General features: G+C 45.2%; 2 protein-coding genes across 2 annotated transcripts in view; one reads left to right on the forward strand and one right to left on the reverse strand.

Moving 5' to 3' along the window:
- Positions 1 to 11,872, forward strand: part of LOC144733050 (zinc-binding protein A33-like) — a 58,831-nt gene extending 46,959 nt beyond the window's left edge. The window contains exon 6 of the mRNA XM_078614786.1: positions 11,266 to 11,872. Coding sequence (XP_078470912.1) covers positions 11,266 to 11,813 — 548 coding nt within the window. The 3' untranslated portion in view covers positions 11,814 to 11,872. The remainder of the gene's footprint in view (positions 1 to 11,265) is intronic.
- LOC144733051 (E3 ubiquitin-protein ligase TRIM11-like) overlaps positions 1 to 25,566 on the reverse strand; it is a 265,988-nt gene that overhangs the window by 158,450 nt on the left and 81,972 nt on the right. The window lies entirely within an intron of this gene.

Below are 25,566 nucleotides of genomic sequence, written 5' to 3' on the forward strand. Positions count from 1 at the left end.
CACACATACACGAGTTTACATCACTACACTATCACACACACACGAGTGTACATCACTACACTATCACACACACACACACGAGTGTACATCACTACACTATCACACACACACGAGTGTACATCACTACACTATCACACACACACGAGTGTACATCACTACACTATCACACACGAGTGTACATCACTACACTATCACACACACGAGTGTACATCACTACACTATCACACGCACACGAGTGTACATCACTACACTATCACACACACACGAGTGTACATCACTACACCATCACACACACACACGAGTGTACATCACTACACTACCACACACACACACGAGTTTACATCACTACACTATCACACACACAGTGTACATCACTACACTATCACACACACACGAGTGTACATCACTACACTATCACACACACAGTGTACATCACTACACTACCACACACACACACGAGTTTACATCACTACACTATCACACACACACGAGTGTACATCACTACACTATCACACACACACGAGTGTACATCACTACACTATCACACACACACACACACACACGAGTGTACATCACTACACCATCTCACACAAACACGAGTGTACATCACTACACTATCACACACACACGAGTGTACATCACTACACTATCACACACACACACACGAGTATATATCACTACACTATCACACACACACGAGTGTACATCACAACACTATCACACACACGAGTGTACATCACTACACTATCACACACACACACACGAGTGTACATCACTACACTATCACACACACACGAGTGTACATCACAACACCATCTCACACACACACGAGTGTACATCACTACACACACACACACACGAGTTTACATCACTACACACACACACACACACGAGTTTACATCACTACACTATCACACACACACGAGTGTACATCACTACACTATCACACACACACACGAGTGTACATCACCACACTATCACACACACACACGAGTGTACATCACTACACACACACACACACACGAGTTTACATCACTACACTATCACACACACACACGATTGTACATCACTACACTATCACACACACACACGAGTGTACATCACTACACTATCACACACACAGTGTACATCACTACACTACCACACACACACGAGTTTACATCACTACACTATCACACACACACACGAGTGTACATCACTACACCATCTCACACACACACGAGTGTACATCACTACACTATCACACACACACGAGTGTACATCACTACACTATCACACACACACGAGTGTACATCACAACACTATCACACACACGAGTGTACATCACAACACCATCTCACACACACGCGAGTGTACATCACCACACTATCACACACACACACGAGTGTACATCACTACACACACACACACACGAGTTTACATCACTACACTATCACACACACACACGATTGTACATCACTACACTATCACACACACAGTGTACATCACTACACTACCACACACACACACGAGTTTACATCACTACACTATCACACACACACACACGAGTGTACATCACTACACTCACACACACACGAGTTTACATCACTACACTATCACACACACACACACGAGTATATATCACTACACTATCACACACACACGAGTGTACATCACAACACTATCACACACACGAGTGTACATCACTACACTATCACACACACACACGAGTGTACATCACTACACCATCTCACACACACACGAGTGTACATCACTACACTATCACACACACACGAGTGTACATCACTACACTATCACACACACACACACGAGTATATATCACTACACTATCACACACACACACGAGTGTACATCACAACACTATCACACACACGAGTGTACATCACTACACTATCACACACACACACACACACACGAGTGTACATCACAACACTATCATATACACAGAGTGTACATCACTACACTATCACACACACACACAGAGTGTACATCACTACACTATCACACACACACACACACGAGTGTACATCACTACACTATCACACACATACACAGAGTGTACATCACTACACTATCACACACAAACACACACGAGTGTACATCACTACACTATCACACACACACGAGTGTACATCACTACACTATCACACACACACACACGAGTGTACATCCCTACACTATCATACACACGCACACGAGTGTACATCACTACACTATCACACACATACACGAGTTTACATCACTACACTATCACACACACACGAGTGTACATCACTACACTATCACACACACACACACGAGTGTACATCACTACACTATCACACACACACGAGTGTACATCACTACACTATCACACACACACGAGTGTACATCACTACACTATCACACACGAGTGTACATCACTACACTATCACACACACGAGTGTACATCACTACACTATCACACACACAGTGTACATCACTACACTACCACACACACACACGAGTTTACATCACTACACTATCACACACACACGAGTGTACATCACTACACTATCACACACACACGAGTGTACATCACTACACCATCTCACACAAACACGAGTGTACATCACTACACTATCACACACACACGAGTGTACATCACTACACTATCACACACACACACACGAGTATATATCACTACACTATCACACACACACGAGTGTACATCACAACACTATCACACACACGAGTGTACATCACTACACTATCACACACACACACACGAGTGTACATCACTACACTATCACACACACACGAGTGTACATCACAACACCATCTCACACACACACGAGTGTACATCACTACACACACACACACACGAGTTTACATCACTACACACACACACACACACGAGTTTACATCACTACACTATCACACACACACACGAGTGTACATCACTACACTATCACACACACAGTGTACATCACTACACTACCACACACACACGAGTTTACATCACTACACTATCACACACACACACACGAGTGTACATCACTACACCATCTCACACACACACGAGTGTACATCACTACACTATCACACACACACGAGTGTACATCACTACACTATCACACACACACGAGTGTACATCACAACACTATCACACACACGAGTGTACATCACTACACTATCACACACACACACACGAGTGTACATCACTACACTATCACACACACACGAGTGTACATCACAACACCATCTCACACACACGCGAGTGTACATCACCACACTATCACACACACACACGAGTGTACATCACTACACACACACACACACGAGTTTACATCACTACACTATCACACACACACACGATTGTACATCACTACACTATCACACACACACGAGTTTACATCACTACACTATCACACACACACACACGAGTGTACATCACTACACTCACACACACACGAGTTTACATCACTACACTATCACACACACACGAGTGTACATCACTACACTATCACACACACAGTGTACATCACTACACTATCACACACACGAGTGTACATCACTACACTATCACTCACACACGAGTATACATCACTACACTATCACACACACACACACGAGTGTACATCACTACACTATCATACACACATGAGTGTACATCACTACAATATCATATACACAGAGTGTACATCACTACACTATCACACACACACACAGAGTGTACATCACTACACTATCACACACACACACACACGAGTGTACATCACTACACTATCACACACATACACAGAGTGTACATCAAAACACTATCACACACACACAAACACACACGAGTGTACATCACTACACTATCACACACACACGAGTGTACATCACTACACTATCACACACACACACACACGAGTGTACATCCCTACACTATCACACACACACACGAGTGTACATCACTACACTATTACACACACACACGAGTGTACATCACTACACTATCACACACACACGAGTTTACATCACTACACTATCACACACACACGAGTGTACATCACTACACTATCACACACACACACACACACGAGTGTACATCACTACACTATCACACACACACGAGTGTACATCACTACACTATCACACACACACACACACACACGAGTGTACATTACTACACTATCACACACACACGAGTGTACATCACTACACTATCACACACGAGTGTACATCACTACACTATCACACACACGAGTGTACATCACTACACTATCACACACACACACACGAGTGTACATCACTACACTACCACACACACACGAGTTTACATCCCTACACTATCACACACACACACGAGTGTACATCACTACACTATCACACACACAGTGTACATCACTACACTACCACACACACACGAGTTTACATCACTACACTATCACACACACACGAGTGTACATCACTACACTATCACACACACACACACGAGTATATATCACTACACTATCACACACACACACGAGTGTACATCACAACACTATCACACACACGAGTGTACATCACTACACTATCACACACACACACACGAGTGTACATCACAACACCATCTCACACACACGCGAGTGTACATCACTACACTATCACACACACACGAGTGTACATCACTACACTATCACACACACACGAGTTTACATCACTACACTATCACACACACACACGATTGTACATCACTACACTATCACACACACACGAGTGTACATCACTACACTATCACACACACACACACACACACGAGTATATATCACTACACTATCACACACACGAGTGTACATCACAACACTATCACACACACGAGTGTACATCACTACACTATCACACACACACACACACGAGTGTACATCACTACACCATCTCACACACACACGAGTGTACATCAATACACTATCACACACACACGAGTGACCATCACTACACTATCACACACACACACACACGAGTATATATCACTACACTATCACACACACACGAGTGTACATCACAACACTATCACACACACGAGTGTACATCACTACACTATCGCACACACACACACACGAGTGTACATCACTACACTATCACACACACACGAGTGTACATCACAACACTATCACACACACGAGTGTACATCACTACACTATCACACACACACACGAGTGTACATCACTACACTATCACACACACACGAGTGTACATCACAACACCATCTCACACACACGCGAGTGTACATCACTACACTATCACACACACACGAGTTTACATCACTACACTATCACACACACACACGATTGTACATCACTACACTATCACACACACACGAGTGTACATCACTACACTATCACACACACACACACGAGTATATATCACTACACTATCACACACACGAGTGTACATCACAACACTATCACACACACGAGTGTACATCACTACACTATCACACACACACACACACGAGTGTACATCACTACACCATCTCACACACACACGAGTGTACATCACTACACTATCACACACACACGAGTGACCATCACTACACTATCACACACACACACACACGAGTATATATCACTACACTATCACACACACACGAGTGTACATCACAACACTATCACACACACGAGTGTACATCACTACACTATCGCACACACACACACACACGAGTGTACATCACTACACTATCCCACACACACACGAGTTTACATCACTACACTATCACACACACACACGATTGTACATCACTACACTATCACACACACAGTGTACATCAATACACTACCACACACACACGAGTTTACATCCCTACACTATCACACACACACACACACGAGTATACATCACTACACTATCACACACACAGTGTACATCACTACACTACCACACACACCACACACACACACACGAGTGTACATCACTACACCATCTCACACACACACGAGTGTACATCACTACACTATCACACACACACGAGTGTACATCACTACACTATCACACACACACACACGAGTATATATCACTACACTATCACACACACACGAGTGTACATCACAACACTATCACACACACGAGTGTACATCACTACACTATCACACACACACACACACGAGTGTACATCACTACACTATCACACACACACGAGTGTACATCACAACACTATCATATACACAGAGTGTACATCACTACACTATCACACACACACACAGAGTGTACATCACTACACTATCACACACACACACACACGAGTGTACATCACTACACTATCACACACATACACAGTGTACATCACTACACTATCACACACACACAAACACACACGAGTGTACATCACTACACTATCACACACACACGAGTGTACATCACTACACTATCACACACACACACACACACGAGTGTACATCCCTACACTATCACACACACACACACACGAGTGTACATCACTACACTATTACACACACACACGAGTGTACATCACTACACTATCACACACATACACGAGTTTACATCACTACACTATCACACACACACGAGTGTACATCACTACACTATCACACACACACACACGAGTGTACATCACTACACTATCACACACACACGAGTGTACATCACTACACTATCACACACACGAGTGTACATCACTACACTATCACACACACAGTGTACATCACTACACTACCACACACACACACGAGTTTACATCACTACACTATCACACACACACACGAGTGTACATCACTACACTATCACACACACACGAGTGTACATCACTACACTATCACACACACGAATGTACATCACTACACTATCACACACACGCGAGTGTACATCACTACACTATCACACACACGAGTGTACATCACTACACTATCACACACACGAATGTACATCACTACACTATCACACACACACGAGTGTACATCACTACACTATCACACACACAGTGTACATCACTACACTATCACACACACGAGTATACATCACTACACTATCACACACACACACAGAGTGTACATCACTACACTATCTCACACACACACACGAGTGTACATCACTACACTATCCCACACACACACGAGTTTACATCACTACACTATCACACACACACACAGAGTGTACATCACTACACTATCACACACACACACGAGTATACATCACTACACTATCTCACACACACACACGAGTGTACATCACTACACTATCACACACACACACGAGTGTACATCACTACACTATCACTCACACACGAGTGTACATCACTACACTATCACACACACGAGTGTACATCACTACACTACCACACACACACACAGTGTACATCACTACACTATCCCACACACACCGAGTGTACATCACTACACTATCACACACACGAGTGTACATCACTACACTATCACACACACAGTGTACATCACTACACTATCACACACACACACAGTGTACATCACTACACTATCCCACACACACCGAGTGTACATCACTACACTATCACACACACGAGTGTACATCACTACACTATCACACACACGACTGTACATCACTACACTATCACACAAACGAGTGTACATCACTACACTATCACACACACACGAGTGTACATCACTACACTATCACACACACAGTGTACATCACTACACTATCACACACACACCGAGTGTACATCACTACACTATCACACACACGAGTGTACATCACTACACTATCACACACACACGAGTGTACATCACTACACTATCACACACACACCGAGTGTACATCACTACACTATCACACACACGAGTGTACATCACTACACTATCACACACACACGAGTGTACATCACTACACTATCACACACACACCGAGTGTACATCACTACACTATCACACACACGAGTGTACATCACTACACTATCACACACACGAGTGTACATAACTACACTATCACACACACACACGAGTGTACATCACTACACTATCACACACACACACGAGTGTACATCACTACACTATCACACACACGAGTGTACATCACTACACTATCACACACACACACGAGTGTACATCAGTACACCATCACACACACACGAGTGTACATCACTACACCATCACACACACGAGTGTACATCACTACACTATCACACACACGAGTGTACATCACTACACTCACACACACACAGTGTACATCACTTCACTATCACACACACACACACGAGTGTACATCACTACACTATCACACACACACACACACACACGAGTGTACATCACTACACTATCACACACACACACACGAGTGTACATCACTACACTATCACACACACACACACGAGTGTACATCACTACACCATCACACACACACGAGTGTACATCACTACACCATCACACACACGAGTGTACATCACTACACTATCACACACACGAGTGTACATCACTACACTCACACACACACAGTGTACATCACTACACTATCACACACACACACACGAGTGTACATCACTACACTATCACACACACACACACACGAGTGTACATCACTACACTATCACACACACACACGAGTGTACATCACTACACTATCACACACACACACACGAGTGTACATCACTACACTATCACACACACACACGAGTGTACATCACTACACTATCACACACACAGTGTACATCACTACACTATCACACACACACGAGTGTACATCACTACACTATCACACACACACCGAGTGTACATCACTACACTATCACACACACGAGTGTACATCACTACACTATCACACACACGAGTGTACATCACTACACTATCACACACACACACACGAGTGTACATCACTACACTATCACACACACACACGAGTGTACATCAGTACACCATCACACACACACGAGTGTACATCACTACACCATCACACACACGAGTGTACATCACTACACTATCACACACACGAGTGTACATCACTACACTCACACACACACAGTGTACATCACTTCACTATCACACACACACACACGAGTGTACATCACTACACTATCACACACACACACACACACACGAGTGTACATCACTACACTATCACACACACACACACACGAGTGTACATCACTACACTATCACACACACACACACGAGTGTACATCACTACACTATCACACACACACACACACGAGTGTACATCACTACACCATCACACACACACGAGTGTACATCACTACACCATCACACACACGAGTGTACATCACTACACTATCACACACACGAGTGTACATCACTACACTCACACACACACAGTGTACATCACTACACTATCACACACACACACACGAGTGTACATCACTACACTATCACACACACACACACACGAGTGTACATCACTACACTATCACACACACACACGAGTGTACATCACTACACTATCACACACACACACACGAGTGTACATCACTACACTATCACACACACACACACGAGTGTACATCACTACACTATCACACACACACACGAGTGTACATCACTACACTATCACACACACACACGAGTGTACATCACTACACTATCACACACACACACACGAGTGTACATCACTACACTATCACACACACACACACATGAGTGTACATCACTACACTATCACACACACATACGAGTGTACATCACTACACTGTCACACACACACACACATGAGTGTACATCACTACACTATCACACACACATGAGTGTACATCACTACACTATCACACACACATACGAGTGTACATCACTACACTGTCACACACACGAGTGTACATCACTACACCATCACACACACACACACACAAGTGTACATCACTACACTATCACACACATACGAGTGTACATCACTACACTATCACACACACGATTGTACATCACTACACTATCACACACACACACACGAGTGTACATCACTACACCATCACACCCACCTCGTGTGCCGTGCCGGCCTTCACAGGTACTCACCAACACCACTTGCCCCTACAGCCTGTGAAAGGTGACACACGGGAGATGTTTGTGTTTGTTGTACACACACAGAGACGCTGCGACGGTGTTGATATCCACGCTGCTGCTGCTGTGATCCACTGCCTCCCACGGGCACTACCGCACAGTGGGGCTGAACGATGAATCGATTTCAAATCGAAGTCGCAATTTGAAACAATGCGATTAGCAAATCGCAAAGGCTGCGATTTTTGAAAAGTCCTATTACTTTCTTATTGGAATTTTTTATTTTTTATTATTAGAACTTTATTGATTTAACTTAACAATTAATTCTAGACTTGAAGCTTTCGTGACTGCAAGGATTCATACTCTTAGGTTGTTTCGGTAAAGTCACGTAGGTAAAAATAAATAAATAGAATTCTAAATGAAAATAACTTTATTAAATCACGACGTTTCGGAGGCAACACAAGTCTCTGTCTTCACGTGGGACCGTCACAGCTAAATTTACTGTATCACTTTATATTATTATTTTATTATTAGTAAAAAAAAATTATCATTATTAGTTGATACTATTTTATTTTATTAATATTTCGATAGTATTATTTTATTGTTAAAACTTCTTATTATTATTATTTTATTATTTATCAATATAAATTTATCATTATTTTATTATTATTGTTGTATTAGCATTTTTGTAATTATTATTTGAATATTATTTTGCCGCTAGTCTTATTTTATTATTATTATTATTTTATTGTTATTTTATTCTTATTGTTTTATTATTATTTTATATTATTATTATTTTACCTACGTGACTTTACCGAAAAAACTTAACAATTGTTCTATCTTTGATCGTTCTATTTCAATAAAAACATTTTAATAAATACATGTTGGGAGCATTTAATATCTTTTAAGTTTTCAGCCTTGCATTAGAATATATGGAGCAGTTCACATTTTGATGGTATCATCACAAATTTTACATCTATTACACAGTGAATATTGAACTGAAGCTCGACTTTTAAAAATATAGATGACGGGGCAGACAAACGCACCGCTGTACTGTACTTCTGTGCTCTCGCCAGCTGCGCCGCCTGCCTTCGCCAATGCGCGGTGACCGGCGTGGTGAAGTATGGTCAAATATCCCCCGCGACCCGCACGGCGTAGGAGTCCCTCATCCAGCAGTGGATTGACAAAGTGCCCGTTACATGTCATCACACCGATAGCTACGCATTACAAGGTTGTATAACAATGCTCATTATGAATTGCTCTATTGTAGTGTACGTGCGTGTTAGTGCACGAGTGCTGTTGTTCTAGTGGTGCTGTTGTTACACGGCTACTGTGATTATCGTTACTGCAGATGGACGCTCACCGACTCTGGACCCAAACTCGGCCCACAACAAACTCCAGATTTCCTCGGATCTCAGGACGGTGACACGGACCGCTGTCTCCCAGGGTCGCCCCGATCACCCAAACCGCTTTGATGTCTGGCCACAAGCCCTGTGCTCCGAGAGCTTCTCGTCGGGTCAGCACTACTGGGAGGTGGACGTGGAGGGTGCGGCGGGGCGCTGTGAGGTTGGAGTCGCGTACGGGACGATCGCACGGAAAGGGCGTGGTGACGAGTGCAGCCTGGGACAGAACGACTCATCCTGGGTTTTATGTAAATATATCAACAGCTGCTTCGTGCGTCATGGTGGTGTAGAGACCTCAGTGCCGGTGAGGGATCCTCCCCGGAGAGTCGGGTGTCACCTGCACTGGGAGGCGGGGCTGATGTCGTTTTACTGCGCCGACTCCATGGAGATGCTGCACTCCATCCACCACCCGTTTAGTCAACCGCTCTACCCCGCACTGTGGGTGGGTGTTGATGGTAACTCAGTGAGGATGCTGGATCTGAGTCGTGCGTGCTGAGAGCAAGTGCTGTTAGCGAGCACCTATGGGGCCGTCCATAAATGACGTCACGCACCTAGGGGGGGGGGGGGGCAGTCATTTGTGACAATGTGTGACTATCGGGGGGGGGGGGGTTGAAAAATATGACGTCACATCAAAATGCGCAACTTTAAATATAGACAACACGTTCTACTTAATTAAATAGACTTTTTAATAAATGTTTTCTCCTACAACATCAGAGTGCAGTGCCACATTAAATTCACACTACAATGGCAATAGTTTAAAGCTATTTTAGGCATGTTTTATTTTCTTGGGGGGGGGGGCAGAGCTTTGTGACGTCATATTTGAGGGGGGTCTGACTTTTTGTGACGCCGTGTGACGAAGGGGGGGGGGGTCAAAATCGCGTGACGTCATTTATGGACGGCCCCTATGAAGGCCGTCACAGCACACTAGGGGGTGGGTAGCCAACACCACGCCCGGCCGCCTTTGTCTCCCCAGGGGTTATGTTTACACACCGTACCAGGAACTCATTTTTCAGGCTGAGTCGACCTAGGGGAGGCCCATGACCTGTTCACCAACACCAGTGACGTTTATCGGAATCGGTCCATGCTCTCCCCTAGGTCGACCGAGCCTCAAATGAGTACCTGCTGCGACGGGCGTGGTGCTGGTCACCGACCCCCTCGTGTGCCACAGTGCCGGCCTTCATGGGTGCTACTAGCAAAGAGCACTTGCCCCTACAGTCTGTTAAGGCTACACGGGGGATAATTTTCTTTGGGTTAGTGGGTTGGTCTGTATACCTTTGTCTGTGTGTGTTTTGTTATTTTGTCTTTGTGTGTATTTTTTTTGGTGCTGGCCACCCACCCCCTCGTGTGCGAGAGTGACAGCCTTCACAGGCTCTGTTATTTGCTACTAACAGCCCTTTCCCCAACAGTCTGTTAAGACTACACAGACACACACACAGATTGACAAACACACTCACACACATACAAACACACAGACACACAAACAGATAGACACATGTACATACACCCAGATACATACATACACACAGATCCACTCTCACACACAGATACATACAAACACACAGATACACACAGATATACAAAGACAAAGATCCCCTGTATAGCCTGAACAGACTATTGGGGGATCGTTCGTGTATAGAGAGACATGTGCGTAGTGTGGGGTGGAGCGGTGGTGCAGTGGTTAGCGCACTGGTGGGGGAGGGCGGGGGTAGCCAAGGTTCTCTCTGACGTCATCGTCTCTCGCACCGCGCGCCGCGTGGCGCTCAACGCCGAAAGGGCGGAGCTCCACCGCGGGCGTGCTGGGAATACGCGTCACGTGACGCTGCGGGGTGACGCGCACCGTCCCCCTCGCGGTCACTCGCTCGTTGGGCGATAAACCCGGGGTGGGAATGGGATTGCATCACTTGGGGGGGTGGACTACTCGTGGTGTGTGCTGAGCGTCGCTGGGATGAATCATTTATGTTATAACCAGGGGTCGAGTGACTCCTCCCCTTACCCAAAGCAGTTTTATTTTACAGGGCATAGACAGAGAGAAGCCACACCTAGTAGTAGGATGAGGAGCTCTTTCACCAACAATATTATTCATAATAAAAGTTAGTTTTTAGTAGTATTTTAATTATCTGCTCTCAGATTTGGACCTGCAGCCACAACCTTCGATTCATGGGATAACGCCTCCCTCTGCTGACAAAAATGGGAACTGTCCTTTGACTTTGAAGTGGGTTCAATTAATTAGCGCCTGATATATATCTAGACTCTGGAGTGAAGATCTACCTTTTACTACAACACGACTAATATTGTCTCAACACGCATTAATAATACGCAGACACTATTTGTTATTACATGGAGAGAGACACTGCAAACTCCAAATATACAGCAGCCGTCAGGGTGAGAATCCAACTCACGACTTCCTGCATACCAGGCGAGGGAGTTAACATCTCCTAGCCACCACAGCGCCCCTCCCTAACGCGAGACACCAATCCGGTGTGAATTCAACCTCGAGTCTCAGGCTGTTTAGCAACACGTAGATGATTTGAGACGCATTGATTATATCGTACCAGTTGTGTACTTGTGTGAACGCTAATCGCATTGTGCTCTGGGCTGTGGGTGAGATTTATATTTGCTTCATTGCTGGCATCGGTTTGAATTGTTTTGCTTTTTTAATTTTTGTGACCCAGGTCACTCTTGTCAATGAGACTCATCCTGATCTCCTGAGTTCTCACCTCGTTGAACTCAAATTCAACTCGACTCGATCTTCATCAGCATCAGCAGAAGTGTCATCTGCAGCAGAATTAGTAACAGCAGCAGGACCTACAGCATCAGCAGCGGTAGCTCCATCATTAGCATCATCATCGTCAGCATCAGGAGTAGTACCAACAGCATAAAAAATAATGTAAGCATTTTCAGCAGCAACAAAATCATCACCATCAGCAGTAGAAGCAGCGAATGCAGCAGCAATCACTCTTGCAGCCGAGACTCATCCTGGTCTCTTGAGTTCTCACCTGGTCAAACAAATTGACTTTAACACATAGGCTTTCGCGACTAATATTATCAATAATAAAAGATTCTTGGGTTAGATCGCGTAAATATGCATATACTTGATTGTGTTCTGGGTTACCTGTGAATTGGAATCACATTTTATTGTGGGTCAAGGGTCCATGTGTGTGTGGTGATGAATAAAAACATTACATCTGAACATCAGTTTACTGTACTGGGATGTGTGGGCTCATGTGGTGGGTGCGTTTCCTAGTCTCTATGTGGCTGGGTGATGGCAGTTTGACATCGTAATATCAGTAGTGGCTATGCACGTGGCCTGTAATCCCGCACTGTGGAGCCGAGGGTTGGTGGGACCCCTCGAATGTTGTGAAGCCCACTTCCCGAGGGAGCCGAGGAGGTGCCGTTCCCAGGTTGCCTCTGCCAGGAGAACCCCGTACAGCAAAGTGTGGACTAAAATCGTCTGTCCCTTCTGTATGGCATAGAGTGTAGCGCCGTTTCAGGCGAAGGTTTTCTCCGGGTCCTCCAATTTATTCCCACATTCACACACACAAACATTCATTGACTAAAGAAATCTTCTTCTTGGTTCTTTCGGTAAAGTCACGTAGAATGGAGATAATAAAATAATACAAATAAAACATAATAAAATAATATTTTATTATATTATTTTATATTTTTTTATTATTATATTATTTCATTATGTTTTATTTGTATTCTTTTATTATTTCCATTCTACGTGACTTTACCGAAAGAACCAAGCAGATAAATCCCTGCAGTCACGAAAGCTTTAAATCGAAATTTAAAGACATCTCTATATATATAGAGGAGCGCAGAGATTTGGTAATAAGTTTAACACGTAGGCTTTCACGACCAATATCATCCATAACACATTTTTGGGGGGGTTAGAACACGTAAATATATAAATGATGAAGCTAGTTGTAATTACTGGTGAAACGTTGTACTCAGATTGTAAATGTTGTGGCTTGGCTGTTCAACACACCGGTGTGCTGTACTATTAACTAATTAGCATGTTCTATTCACGTGACAAACTTTACTAATTGGCTGTGTCGGGTGGTGTCAGGTTTATTGACACATTTATATATTTAAGCGATCTAACCCAAAGAAACCTATATTATAGATTTGGTAATCGTTGGTGAAGCCAGTTAATCACTACCTGACTGATGCTTTCCCGCTTGCCTCTGGTTCCTCGACGATCTTGAGAGATGTGCTTTAATGTCATCAGAATGGAATCTCACGAAAAACCGATGACATACGCATACGTCATCGAAATAGGTTAATATATACATCAGCTGAACGATCGAAATCATATGCATGACTCAATATGTACCCAACATATTCAACCTATATATACTATACTCTATGGATCATTCGGTAAAGTCACGTAGGTATAAAAATAATTAGTCACGTCGTTTTGATCGCAACACAAGCAATCGTCATCAGGTGGGACAACCACGGCTAGAAAAAACTGCTGAAGTAGGCAAGAGATCTGCCGTGACACGAGGTTATATAGGCCTCAGCAATATGGGGGTAGTGTATAGTGTAGTGTGTAGTGTAGTGTATAGTGTAGTGTATAGTGTAGTGTATAGTGTAGTGTATAGTGTAGTGTATAGTGTAGTGTATAGTGTAGTGTATAGTAGTGTAGTGTATAGTGTAGTGTATAGTGTATAGTAGTGGTGTATAGTGTAGTGTATAGTAGTGTAGTGTATAGTGTAGTGTATAGTAGTGTAGTGTAGTGTATAGTGTAGTGTATAGTAGTGTAGTGTATAGTATAGTGTATAGTGTAGTGTAGTGTGTAGTGTAGTGTATAGTGTAGTGTATAGTGTAGTGTATAGTAGTGGTGTATAGTGTAGTGTATAGTGAAGTAGGCGAGAGACCTGCCGTGGCACGAGATTATATAGGCCTCGGCAGTAGGGGGGGGAGAGAGAAGTGGGGGGGAACGAGGCGGGGCAGAAAGTGGACCCCGCAGCAGCACCAGGGTCACTGGAGTAGAGATCGGAGAGAGATTCACAGAGAGAGAGAGAGAAAGACACACAGAGAGTCGGAAATAACAGCTGACACAGGCAGGCAAGATGGAAACATCACTGTCAGTTAAGACTTTACCTGATTAATAACGTCCTTCCCATGATTGCTCAGTTTGTAACCATCTTTTCGGTTGAAGTTGTGTCTGTGTTTATATATCTGGATGGCTTTATGAGCAAATCTCTGATAATTGCGGTGGGTTTTTAGAGTACCTTTGTTTTGGAAAAGTCCATTTCGTGTGAGCCCACTGCGTTAAGACAATGATCAGCAACAGCAGACGTATTGGTCCTACCGTGTTTCAGATCTGCCTTGTGTTCGCGAACGCGGTCCGAGACATGTCGTTTTATTTCCCCAATATAACTGCTGCTGCAGCCACAACTCAGTTTGTAGACACCCGGGTATTGCATATCAGGAATCACATCCTTTACAGTTTGGATCAAATCACGGATTTTGTGTACTGTGTTCAAACGAACCTGGATCTTGTGTTTGTTTAAGATATTGGAAATCTTTTTGGTAACCCCTGCTATGTATGCCAAAAGAACATGCGTTTTTAGCACAGCTTTGTATTCCTGCGAGACTTGGAGATTGAAAAAGACTGACAAAGATAAGATATTGACACTCGAGCTGTATTGCTACAGAAGGATCCTGCATCTAAGCTGGACTCAAAGACTGAACAACGTAGAAGCAAGAAAAAAGGTTGCACAGAAGAAGACCGATTGCAGGCAGCGATGATAAGGAAACTGGCACTATTTGTACATTATGTGGGATGGACAACAGCAGGAAAATGTAACGTCTGTTGTTCGGAAAAATGGAAGGAACAGGAAAGAGAGGAAGACCTAACAGAGAATGACTTGACGACGACATCATGAAGAGGTTGGTGCCGGAAAGATCTGGCACTACTTGAAGATATTAGCACAAGACGTAAGAAAGGGGAGTTGACACCTACAGGCTATCTGCCCATGGATAGTGATGATGATCTTCAAGGGAGCTTTGCACTTTCACACAAACAACACAGAAAATAAAGTGGACAGCTCCACATGTGGAGGCGACTGGCGAAATCTATCAAACAAGTACAAAATTAAATCGTCCAACACAAACCATGAGTGCCGCTCGCCCTGTAACCATGAAGACCGCCCCCAGCACCTCTCCCAAAATTCTCAAGGGGGTTCAGGTGTTTGAGAATTGTAATGTTTGAATTAAGTACAGTACACAGTAGAGGGTCAGGCTTTTCAGAGTTTTAATATTTGAATTAAGTATAGTACATAGTAGAGGTTCAGGTGTTTCAGTTTTAATGTTTGAAGTACTGTACAAGTCTTGATTTGAAGCTTTCGTGACTGCAGGAATCCATACTCTTTGGTTATTTCAGTAAAGTCATCTGGTCCAACCCATGTGAGACTAGGCTCTAAGGAAAGCTGTCTCGGGTGTGGACCAATCAACTTCAAGGACAGTGCACATTATCAGAATTATGTCTTTTGTTTGTATTTCCCGGTACAAGAATACAGGTAAACCGTATGGGTTGACGGGTATGTTACGCGTGTAGACAAACTTGACTTTGATGTCGTGGTAAACAAGGAGGGTGCTCCAGAGCTATGGTTCGAGTTGAAATGAGCCGCGCGTTGTGGTTGTTCCCAATTTTGTGATTATTATCAATTCGTTTTTATGACTGGACCATTTTTGAGTATGATCATCTTACACTACACAAATTGATAATGGGCCGAATTTAGGAAATCGACTACACGGTTTAAACAGGGAAGTACAATACAGGAGTACAGTATGTTTCCTGCACAGTAAATCACATCGCAGGAGAACTCCCCTATCAGAATTCAAAGCACCAGGACCCCCACTTCTGAGCAGGACGATCAAGAACTATCCCGTGTTAATTTACTTATTTATTTTTCTTGCGGATCTTGTGCTCTAACTGTATGACAGTCCCGTGTACTGTAGAATCATTAGCTAAGTAAATACATCTCTTTGATTTAAAGCTTTAGTGACTGCAGGGATTCATCTTCTTGGTTCTTTCGGTAAAGTCACGTAGAAGGGAAGTAATAAAATAATAAAAATAAAACATAATAAAATTATTCTCACGACGTTTCGGCCACAACGCAAGCAGCCGTCCTCAGGTGAATCTAAGACCTGCTCTTCACCTGAGGACGGCTGCTTGCGTTGTGGCATGAAACGTCGTGAGAATCGTATTTTATTATGTTTTATTTTCATTATTTTATTACTTCCTTTCTACGTGACTTTACCGAAAGAACCAAGAAGATAAATACACCCCTTTTGACACAGTTCCCCTCAGCCCTTTCCCCTCAGGAGAGATCCTTCCTCCACTTCAGCCAATCTTACAGTCGTTCACGAACAGCATTTGCCCCAAGATTCTGTTGAAGCCTATATGGGGGATATTTGTATTGTGTGTGTGTATGTTTGTGTGCGTGAATCTGCGCATTGTGCCTGTTCTCTGCGTTGGTTACACTCCGTGCTCTGAGGACGCACGACTCAAGTCCAGAATCCTCACTGAGTCACCTTCACCCCCCGAAGTGCGGGGAAGAGAGGCTGACTAAATGAGTGGTGAATCACGTGCAGCAGCTCAGCAAGCGTGCTGTGACAGTTCCACCTGAAGACGGAAGCTTGTGTCGCCTCCAAAACGTCGTGATTTTTATTTTATTTTTTATTTTACTTTTATTAATTCAAATTTTTTACCTACGTGACTTTACCTAAAAAACCTAAGAATACTTAAGTATATAGTTCAACTATCGTACCTAAAAGCCGAAAGCAATGGCGGCACAGCGCCCCCGACTGGGCGACCTGTGTGAAGTGTAACAAAGGGGCAGACTGCCGCCTCCTGCTGACCTGCTGGGGAGTGGCATCCACGAGGTGTTCTGTACTTACAGTGAGGGAAAGAAGTATTTGATCCCCTGCTGATTTTGTACGTTTGCCCACTGACAAAGAAATTATCAGTCTATAATTTTAATGGTAGGTTTATTTGAACATAACATTTTTGACATGCGTTTTTATGGATTTTTCTTGTTGCTATTTTGTCTCTCACTGTTCAAATAAACCTATCATTAAAATTATAGACTAATCATTTTTTTGTCAGTGGGCAAACGTACAAAATCAGCAGGGGATCAAATACTTTTTTCCCTCACTGTATGCACCAAACAACAGTTCGGAGTGTTCGGCGTTCTTGGAGATGGTGGGTGCAGTGCTCGACAGAGTGCCGCCTACTGACTCCATAATCTTACTGGGCGACTCCAATGCTCACGTGGGAGACGATGGAGATACCTGGAGAGTTATGATTGTGAGAAATGGCCCCCCGTGATCTGAACCTGAACGGTGAGATGTTATTATAATTCTGCACTCGTCACGGAATGTCGATAAACAAACACCATGTTTGAATTTCGATTTAAAGCTTTCGTGACTGCAGGGATTCATCTTCTTGGTTCTTTGCGGTAAAGTCACGTAGAAAGAAATTAATAAAATAATAAAAAATAAAATAATTCTCACGACGTATCGGCCACAACGCAAGTAGCCATCTTCAGGTGAAGAACAGGTCTGTCAAGGAGACATTTAGATTCTGTCTCCTTGACAGACCTGTTCTTCACCTGAAGACGGCTACTTGCGTTGTGGCCGATACGTCGTGAGAATTATTTTATTTTTATTATTTTATTAATTTCTTTCTATGTGACTTTACCGAAAGAACAAAGAAGACCATGTTTGAACACAAGGATGCTCAGAGAGCAATGGCTGCACAGCGCCCCCTACTGGACGATCTGCGTGAAGTGCAACAAAGGCGCAGACTGCCGCCACCTGCTGGCCTGCTGGGGAGTGGCATCCACGAGGTATCCTGGAATGTCCTCGTCTGTCTCTCTCTCTACAGAGACGCAGAGCTTTGAGTCGAGTGAATTCCGTTGACTCACGTGAAAAAAAAATCCAAAAGGGACTTTCCCATATTCTTAGTTTTTTTCAGTAAAGTCACGTAGGTAAAAAATAAAATAAATTAAATTACGACGTTTCGATTGCACCACAAGCAATCGTCATCAGGTGGAAAACTGCAGCAATATATTTTTTTGCTGAAGTGGGAGAGAGAGTTGCCGTGGTAAGAGGTTATACAAGCAAGAAAGGGGGGGGCAGGAGCGAGGGGGGAGAGGCAGGGGTGGGAGTGTGGGGTGTGGGGTAGGGGGAAGCGCTGCGTGGACGCCAGGAGAGGCTGGGGGGGGGGGGGAAGTGGACGGGGCTGGGAGTGGGAGGCTGAGAGAACAAAATAGAGTCGTAGTGGTACCTGGCAGATATGATAGACGACAACCGCTACAAAGCAGTTAGGGTTTTTTATTCTTAGGTTTTTTCGGTAAAGTCACGTAGGTGTAAAAATTTAAATTAAAATGAATAAAAGTAAAATAAAAATAAAATAAAAATCACGACGTTTCGGAGGCAACACAAGCTTCCGTCTTCAGGTGGAACCGTCACAGCACGATAGCTGTATCAAGTGATATCAAGTGATACAGCTATCGTGCTGTGACGGTTCCACCTGAGGACGGAAGCTTGTGTTGCCTCCGAAACGTCGTGATTTTTATTTTATTTTTATAAATTAATTTTTTTTATCTACGTGCACCGTGACCCTGACCCAACCGGCGTCTCTCCCTCTGCAGGCGATCTCTCTCCCCTCCACCGCTACAGCGCGCTCCTTGAGGACGCGTAGATGAGAGGATCCTCACCCCGTGCATCCCATCCTCCCAGCGATGTTCATACGCGAGCCCTCACCCCATGGCACGTGCTGGTATTGTGTGTGTTTCCCTCGATCGATGCGGGGTTTGGTTTGTGCGATTTAGCGTGCAGTAATACCACCGTGGCAAGATGTTAACTACCTTGCATGGTATGCCTGCTGCTGTATAGTTGGAGTCTGCGTGTCTCTCTCTCATCATCACGGTTGCTAGGAGATGTTAACTACCTCGCCTGGTATGGAGGAGGTCGTGGGTTCGATCCCGACCCTGACGTCTACTGCTGTATATTTGGAGTGTGCGTGTCTCTCTCTCTCATCATCATCACGGTGGCTAGGAGATGTTAACTACCTTGCCTGGTATGCAGGAGGTCGTGGGTTCGATTCCGACCCTTATGCCTGCTGCTGTATATTTGGAGTCTGCGTGTCTCTCTCGCATCATCATCACGGTAGCTAGGAGAAGTTGACTACCTCGCCTGGTAAGCAGGAGCTCGTGGGTTCGACCCTGACGCCTGCTGCTGCTGTATATTTGGAGTCTATATGTCTCTCTCTCATCATCATCACTGTAGCTAGGAGATGTTAACTACCTCGCCTGGTAAGCAGGAGCTCGTGGGTTCGACCCTGACGCCTGCTGCTGCTGTATATTTGGAGTTTGCATGTCTCTTTCGCCGTGGTCACGTGACAATGCAGCCTTTAGAGCGGTGCTCCGGAACGCTAAATTAGACGAAAGTTTTCGCCAGGATGACGCCGTGCATATTTATTATTTCTATTGCTCCCGTTATAAAGTCACGAAAAATACCATGCAGCATTTTCATTAAGTAGTTGTATATATACTCTTTAGTTTTTTCGGTAAAGTCAAGGGAAATAATAAAATAATACAAATAAAACATAATAAAATAAAATTATCACGACGTTTCGGCCACAACACAAGCAGCCGTCCTCAGGTGAAGACAGAGCTGTCTGAAAAACAGTGGGCCCAGCTTAAAATACGCTGCCAAGCTTAGCGGTGTTCATTGCGACACTGTCTTTCAGACAGCTCTGTCTTCACCTGAGGACGGCTGCTTGTGTTGTGGCCGAAACGTCGTAATAATTTTATTATGTTTTATTTTTATTATTTATTATTTCCCTTCTACGTGACTTTACCGAAAGAACCAAGAAGATGGTGGAGACTTAGTGCGACGAGGGGCAGAGCCAGGAAGAGGTGAAAAGAGCGGGTGGGTGCCTGAGTAGGTGAGTGGGTGGGTGAGTGGTTGAGTGGGTGGGTGAGTGGGTGGATGGGTGGGTGAGCGAGTGGGTGAGCGAGTGGGTGAGCGTCAGGTGTGACGGTTAGGCCAGGTGAGGGTGAGAGGTGACGATTGGCGGAGACTTCGTGCGACGAGGGGCGGAGCCAGGAAGAGGTGAAAAGAGGGAGCGAGTGAGTGGGTGGGTGAGTGAGTGGATGAGTGGGTGGGTGAGTGAATGGGTGAGTGGGTGGATGAGTGGGTACGTGGGTGAGTGGGTGGGTGAGTAGGTGGGTAAGTGGGTGGGTGAGTGGGTGCGTGGGTGGTTGAGTGGGTGGGTGATTGGGTGCGTGGTTGGGTGAGTAGGTGCGTGGGTGAGTGGGTGGGTGGATGAGTGGGTGGATGAGTGGGTGGATGAGTGAGCGAGTGGGTGGGTGAGCGAGTGGGTGGGTGAGCGAGTGGGTGGGTGAGCGAGTGGGTGGGTGAGCGAGTGGGTGGGTGAGCGAGTGGGTGGGCGAGCGAGTGGGCGGGCGAGTGGGTGGGTGAGCGAGTGGGTGGGCGAGTGCATGGATGCATGGGTGAGCGTCAAGTGTGACGGTTCGGCCAGGTGAGGGTGAGAGGTGACGATGACGTGCGGAGTTAGGAAGAGGTTAAAAAGGGAGCGGGTGGCAGGGTTGTGGGACGTTGAGGGAGACAGCGAGGATTAAGGTGTGGACCCGTGCCGTGAAATAAAGACATTACCTTGGTGACATAGAAAAGGGCCAGTTTTCTTTCACATGTATGTTGGACTTCTTTCGCACAGTACGTAGCCGTCCGTACTAAGCGGAGGTGAGCGGAAAGGGCGGCTTCACTCTCGGGATCAATGTGTAGAGGAGTAAAATGGGGACGTGACGTCAGGTGTGCCGTTCAGTGCGATGACGCCACGTCTCCTAGGGTACTTAAGGGATACCCCTTGACGTAAGCGGGGTCACTGTGGGAACGGGTAGAGTGAGCAGGGTGAAGAGGGAACCAGTGGGCAGAGAGAGGGATCGAATAGGGAGTCTGGGGAGAAGCTGGTGGTAGCCGTAGAGGTGCTTCTCTCTCCGGTTGGTGGAGTCGGCAGAGTCCACGATCCGACACGAGAGAGAGAGACCGGAGCTAGCCGGCAGGGACCCGGACTCAGAGTAGGACCCCTAGCCCCTGGGAGTTGTGTACCCTGCTGTGTAATATTGTAACAGCTTTAATAAACCCTGGCGAAAGCCCTTAACTTACCTCCGTCTTCGAGTACGTCCGTCGGAACTTCTCTATAAATGGAACAACGCAAACCACCTCCACCACGACACGGTGGCGATCCTCGGGAGAGGCTCGGTGTGCGTACACGGCATTCGATAGACCACGTTCCGGTTTAACGTAACATTGGATTTCTTTCTCCAATATTTTACACGGAAAGCTGATCAAGTAAAACAATGAATGCATTTGTTCTTTTCTATCTACGTGACTTGACTGAAAGAACCAAAGAACACTGAAATTAATACGTAAATATTTGTAAAATCATAGATCTACTGTACTGTCTAAATATTACGTTTCAATGCGAGCAAAAACATTTTTGTTGTGTCTTTGTTTGTGTTTCTCCCTTGTGATGGGACTTTGCAGGATGAACGTTGAGATTTATAAGTAGTATGGGGTGACCAATAAGGTCTGAATTGGTCTACAGTAAGGTAGGGCACTGATAATGGGTTCACATCTTTGCGTTTCTTCACTGTGCTGTAAGTCACTTTCTTTTTTATACTGTACAGTATAACATTTTAATATTACGTTCAATATAAATTGCCTTCGTTGACAATACGAAGAGTAAGTTATGAAGTGTTCATAGTGTGAAATGGTAAGTCACCAAGGCTGGGAACGCATCCTCATGGCACCAATGTTGTAAGTTGTTCACTATACGACGTTTCAATATACGAACCAGCTCCAGGAACGCGGTATCACTGTGTGCGCAGCTAGCATATTTCTACCCAAAATTCACAACACAGTACGCGGTTTGGGTTCATTCGTTCGGCTATGTGGTCAAACGTGAGACTACTGCACTGTACCGTGTGTACTGTACCGTGTGTACTGTACCGTGTGTACTGTACCGTGTGTACTGTACCGTGTGTACTGTACCGTGTGTACTGTACCGTGTGTACTGTACCGTGTGTACTGTACCGTGTGTACTGTATGCGTAAAGGCAGTGATGGTGTAGCTGTTAACGCTGCGCTACGAACCTGGCGACCCAAGCTTTGATTCCCACTCACTGCCACCAACAAGCAGTGATAGCGATTATATGAATCGGTCTGGGCCTCGCCTAGGTCGACTCAGCCTCAAATGAGTACCTGGTGTAGCGGTGGTCGTGTAACAAACATCGCCACTGGGGGGAGACGAAGGCGGTCGGGCGTAGTGCCGGCCACCCACCCACCTCGTGTGCCACGGTGCAGGTAGCCATCATCGGTGCTGCCACTCATCATATATACGAGATCCGATGAGAGGTTTTGTCTAACGCCGTTAGCAACGTGAATGCAAGTACTGTGTCATTTTAAACATGCTGTCAGCGAGCGCCTAGTAAGGCCGGCTGGGCGCACGAGGGAATAGATATACACACATATACAAAGACACACAGTTATACATGTATACACACACACATACATATAAGATCCCCCATTTAGCCTTAACAGACTGTAGGGGCAAGTGCTCTTAGCGAGCACCTATGAAGGCCGGCACGGCACACGAGGGGGGTGGGTGACCAGCACCACACCCGGCCGCCTTTGTCTCCCTAGTGACGATGTTTACTACACACTGCACCGGGTACTCATTTGAGGCTGAGTCGACCTAGGGGAGGCCCAGGACCGGTTCAGATAATCGTCACTGGTGTTGTTGGCCGTGAGCGGGAATCGAACCCGGGTCGCCAGGTTCATAGCACAGCGCGCTAACCGCTACACCACCGCTCCCCACATAGACACACGCACACAGATACACTTATACATACACGAAGACAAAGATGCCCCCGTTTCGCCTGTAACAGACTGTTGGGGCAAGTGCTGTGAGTAGCGAGTAGCAGAGCCTATGAAGGCTACCGGCACTGTGGCACACACAGAGGGGGTGGGTGGCCAGCACCACGCCCGGTCGCCTTTGTCTCTCCCCAGAGGTCGCAAACGGGTTTTGATTCCTTACCCGTACCCGGCCGTACCCTACCGGCCGGGTACGGGTAGGGTACGGGTATCGGGTACCTGATTGCGACCTCTGGGATGAAGCCATGTTTGCCGGCGCGGGTGGGTTGA

The sequence above is a fragment of the Lampetra planeri genome, chromosome 45, assembly GCF_965212315.1.
Source record: "Lampetra planeri chromosome 45, kcLamPlan1.2.h2, whole genome shotgun sequence".
NCBI classification, from domain to species: domain Eukaryota; kingdom Metazoa; phylum Chordata; class Hyperoartia; order Petromyzontiformes; family Petromyzontidae; genus Lampetra; species Lampetra planeri.